At 34.2% G+C, this 4,325-nt stretch overlaps 1 protein-coding gene across 1 annotated transcript; it reads right to left on the bottom strand.

Annotated features, from left to right (window-relative positions):
* Positions 1–1,283: 1,283 nt before the first annotated feature.
* Positions 1,284–2,691, bottom strand: LOC124435954 (neuronal acetylcholine receptor subunit alpha-7-like). The gene is made up of 3 exons (XM_046985887.1): positions 1,911–2,691; positions 1,678–1,767; positions 1,284–1,346 (listed from the first exon to the last, which is right to left on the bottom strand). Exons 1-3 carry the CDS (start codon positions 2,673–2,675, stop codon positions 1,284–1,286), a joined length of 918 nt encoding a protein of 305 aa, XP_046841843.1. The 5' UTR covers positions 2,676–2,691.
* Between the last annotated feature and the right edge of the window lie 1,634 nt (positions 2,692–4,325).

Genomic DNA, 4,325 nt, shown 5'->3' with positions numbered 1-4,325 from the left:
GTACGTTACAATTGTTTCTTCATTCCCTGTTTGAAAGTCTGTACAGTTTGTTCTACTAAACGATTGGATGATGGGTGGTATGGTTTTATGGTAAAATGGCGTACTCCGTTCTCTGCAAGACTTTTGAAGCTCATGGTTTGTGAACATGGTAGTGTTATCTGGAACGGGTAAAGGTTGATGGGAGTCTGGCATTGGTTGTTTTGATTGTAGTAGTGTTGACGTATCAATAACCAGGAGGAATATTTTACCCATAGAGTGACCCGCATAGTCGATGTGGATACGTAACCAAAGAGGAGTGGTCACTCCAAGGGGTGTAAAGATGCAGTTGCCGAGATTTTATTCTGCTCTTTACCCTTTTTTCTATAAATGTGTCCTTCTTACGTGTTCATCAATCCTATGTTTCTCCTCGAAATATCTAGCTGAGGCATACGCTGAGTATGTTAAATGAAATTTTAAAGCACAGAATGTGTCAAAGAACAAAAAAATAATTTTTTCATTGTTGTCAACTGCCAACAAGCCAATAAAAACGTACATCGGGTGCCAAAAACACGCTGTATTACCAGCGTGATTTGGCTTCGACCAATAATGGGAAATTCAACACATAAAAGCAATTGTTTAAGTTATTATTACAGTCAAAATGGCGAAAAAACTGCTTTGTGACAATTTCATCCGTATGTAATGTGCAAAATCTGATTGTAGTTTACAAGCTGGGAGTGAATCAAATCGAAATCTTAATGAAATTACGTCATTGGAATTCATCTGGTCAATAAATTGAAAACAATAATACGGAATGTTACGATGCGGACTTTATAAACGTTAATTGTGTTACTATAATCTGACAATTCCTAAATCAGGCCCTTAGGTAAAATATTGCAATGATGCCTGTTGGTGATATTGAAATAAAAAATTGAAAATGTTCGCAAAAATTTTGTATTCTCACTTGTCTATTAATTCGAGTAAACCTGAGCAAACATAATGCTTTAACCATCACAAGTTTAAGTGGTTTAAGAATCCCCGAAAACATTAACACGCTAACTCATTTTATTAGAGGTACATGATGTATTTTATAATCGCATTGCGAATATGATGAAGCGCCGGTTTGTTTTTCTATTTACATTTCTAACAATCAGTGCAAAAATTGTCATGTCCGACAATATATTTTGTGTAAGTATAATGTGAAGGCAATGAAAATTTACAGTTAAATTTGGTATCACCATTAATATTCGATTACATACTTTTGTGCAAGCCAATGTCTTTTGGTGTCGTCTATCAAACAAAATTCTTTATATTGAAAATAGCCAATAACCAAAAATAACAAAGAAAAAGATAAAGAAAACCACTAAGAAAACAATAAAGAAACAAATATCAAATTTCCATTCTGCTTTGATTTTCCGATTTTGGAGATGGTTTTCTTCCTTGAGATATGTTGCAATGTCTTTAAGTTCTTGTAAGATTTCAGCATTTACGTTCTTCGTGCTTTGAGAAAGATTTTCTTGTATATCCTCAATTCTAGACTAAGAGGTAAGAATCGACATTTTTAACTTGATGGCATTTAGTGAAATACATCAAAAACTTTTTACATTTGTTTTATAATGTTTGGTTGTAATTTTTGATTGATTTGACCCAAACTTCATTCATAAAGAAAAGAGTAAAAATATTTTAAGTGAACATGAATACCTCAACCGATTTTCCATTTTCTGCATGAGAGGTTGATGGCTGCTCGCTCGAATCAATGGCACCATTTATATTTCCTTCAAGATTGGTGATCTAAGATGAATGGGAAGTCTTGAGTAAGATGAAGGAATGCATCAAAAACCATTTCAATTTTGTTCCGTTAAATGCTTGTTTGTGCTTTATGATTAATTTCATCCAAATTTCACTAAACAGAAAAAAAAAAGAAAAAAACCTACTCTCATCGGTTCACTCAATATTATATCAGTAGTGTTGTTCGTTTTCTTGCACCCTTTCTGCTTCTGCTGATTGTGAATACTTTTGCAACAACGTATTAACCACTTCCCCAACTGTTTACAGAAATCTTTGGGACCCGTTGGCAAAGGATCGGGATATGGGCCGTGATTCAGTCGCAAAATAAAAGCACTTGCAAGAAGTGATATAAATATAGACATTTGGACACAGATAAAAATTAAGGTTAACATAGGTCTAGAGTCTGAGGTGACTGGTGTCCGCTCGTTCACAACAATCATAATCACAAATAGACCAATCACAACTGAGATCAAAAGCAATATCCTCTCACCAGAGTTGGCAGGAAAACAAAACGAGATACAGGTCAGAGCTGACAGCAACATTGTTGGGATTATTATCGTCAAGATGTAATATAGCGATTTTCTTTGAAATTCAAAAGTGTATGTAAGGTCATGGAATGGAAATTTACAACACGTGTAGTTAATGGAGGAACGTGTAACCTTCACTGATTTATACTTCCAAAGAGAATTTGATTCCATGTGATTCATAATGATGCCGCCGGTCTCCTTCGATTCTTCTAAATCCAAATCAGAGCTATCGTATGTCCAGGAGCCAATTCTTAATTTACATTTTTGAATATCAAACGGGAAATTTTTGATATCCATTTGACACACGGACTGCAAGAGAAGAGGAGCAGACAAACTGACGTTGCCATTAGATTGCACTCTGGCTTGATAACTAAGGTCGTACATCTTTTCACCTTCTCCATTGGCGCTACAACAAAATAAAATGAATTAGAGCTGTGAAAATCAAATTTTCTTCAAAATATGATTTTGTAATCACAATTTGATACGGAGTAGAATCTCATTCCAATCATTAGGAGCAAAAAAAAATATAATAAACGTATTAAAATAACTTATGTCCAGCTTTGTGAGTAGTTTTTTCCTTCTGCCTATATTCTAATATTTCGCTGCAGTGTATAATTCTGTCAAATCTCCTGTTAAACAAACTCAATTTATTCATTACAGCATAGCCATATACCTTCTTTTTGGTTTTCCATAGACATCCTACCTTTTAGTCAAAGATTTCTACACTTTTTATACATACTACACTGCCGCTCAAGACGTCATTACACAATACAAAAATTAATGTCTTGTCAGTCTGTCATATGCTTTAACAAATCAACATAGATACACAGCTTGCACTTTTTTATTCTCAGTATGGACTACGAGTACGACTACGAGTGCGAATTACGTCAAGTACTAACGAACATAGAGGACAAAGAACAACCCAACAAACGACAAGGTGCAGTTTACAAAATAAACTGCTCTCACTGCTACGCCTCTTATATCAGGGAAACTGGCAGGAGCTTAAAAATAAAACTTACTGAACGCAAACGAAAAATGAACAAGAAAAAGAGGAACTAACTACTACAGATCAAAAGAATGCATTTTTTATATTCCATACTTAAGCGTAAGAATGGAAGAACAAGTTGTAACCGCATGACGTGTGAATGTAAAGAATTCCACGCACGTTCTAAAGCTTGCACATATTTACACTAAATGAATGGGGCTTCAAAATCACTTCATACTTAATCGAACTCGACATTTAACTTCACTGATTGCTTGGTTTTGAAAACTTTAGCACAAATCTTGCCATTGATGGAGAGAAGACTTGCCATTGATTATTAGTGGCATGCACAATTCATTTTCTTAATTATTGAGTGTTAGTATAAGTTAGCTTTTAGAATACGTGCGAAGGTTTTTTTGGGCTACGTAGTAAAATCCTTTATAGTTTAATTTCTGTCAATTCTGGTTTCTCTGGAAAAAACTTCCTTTAAAGTTGTTGCAAGTATTTTGACTTTCTAACAATCAATACGTTCTATTATTCTATTCGTCAATATTTCATGACGCTTAACTCATCCTTCAGAAACAAAACACCAGCAAAATCCTTCAGAAAACAATTTATTTGTAAAAATACTGGAAACATCTGTGCAAATGTTAAAATGTTACATTTAAAAGTTCTTTGTTCGAGAGAATATTATAGTACGCACTACCAATGTCAGCCTCTCATTTTAGCTCAGCAGCAAGTTCTTATCACAGAGATAGCGGAAGTGGCGACCTTCATCAATGAATACTGTGCATTATTAGCTACTATTGAAATGAATTTAAGGAATATATAAATATATAAATATGAGCCCTTTCCAATTTTCGACCTTCCTCATTCCCAATCTCCCATATAATTTAGTTTTTTACTCGCCAGCAAACTAAGCGGCCGCAGCCTGCTAATCGATCATAATATTATGTTTTATTACTATAGCAGGTAAAAACAGTTGTAAATCTCGCGGACTTTGTATAAGAAATTGAATTATTTTAAAACAAATCACAAAGATCGAATATGAG

Source organism: Xenia sp. Carnegie-2017, unplaced genomic scaffold (genome assembly GCF_021976095.1).
Source record: "Xenia sp. Carnegie-2017 unplaced genomic scaffold, XeniaSp_v1 HiC_scaffold_16, whole genome shotgun sequence".
Lineage (NCBI taxonomy): Eukaryota > Metazoa > Cnidaria > Anthozoa > Malacalcyonacea > Xeniidae > Xenia > Xenia sp. Carnegie-2017.
This window is presented reverse-complemented; position numbering and strand designations above follow the sequence as displayed.

Coding starts and splice junctions, on each gene's coding strand:
- LOC124435954 (XM_046985887.1), bottom strand. CDS start 2,675: ATGTACGACCTTAGTTATCAAGCCAGAGTGCAATCTAATGGCAACGTC. Junction 1,768..1,910: donor TATTGAGTGAACCGATGAGA/GTAGGTTTTTTT, acceptor CATTCATCTTAG/ATCACCAATCTTGAAGGAAA. Junction 1,347..1,677: donor AAAATGGAAAATCGGTTGAG/GTATTCATGTTC, acceptor TTCTTTATTGTT/TTCTTAGTGGTTTTCTTTAT.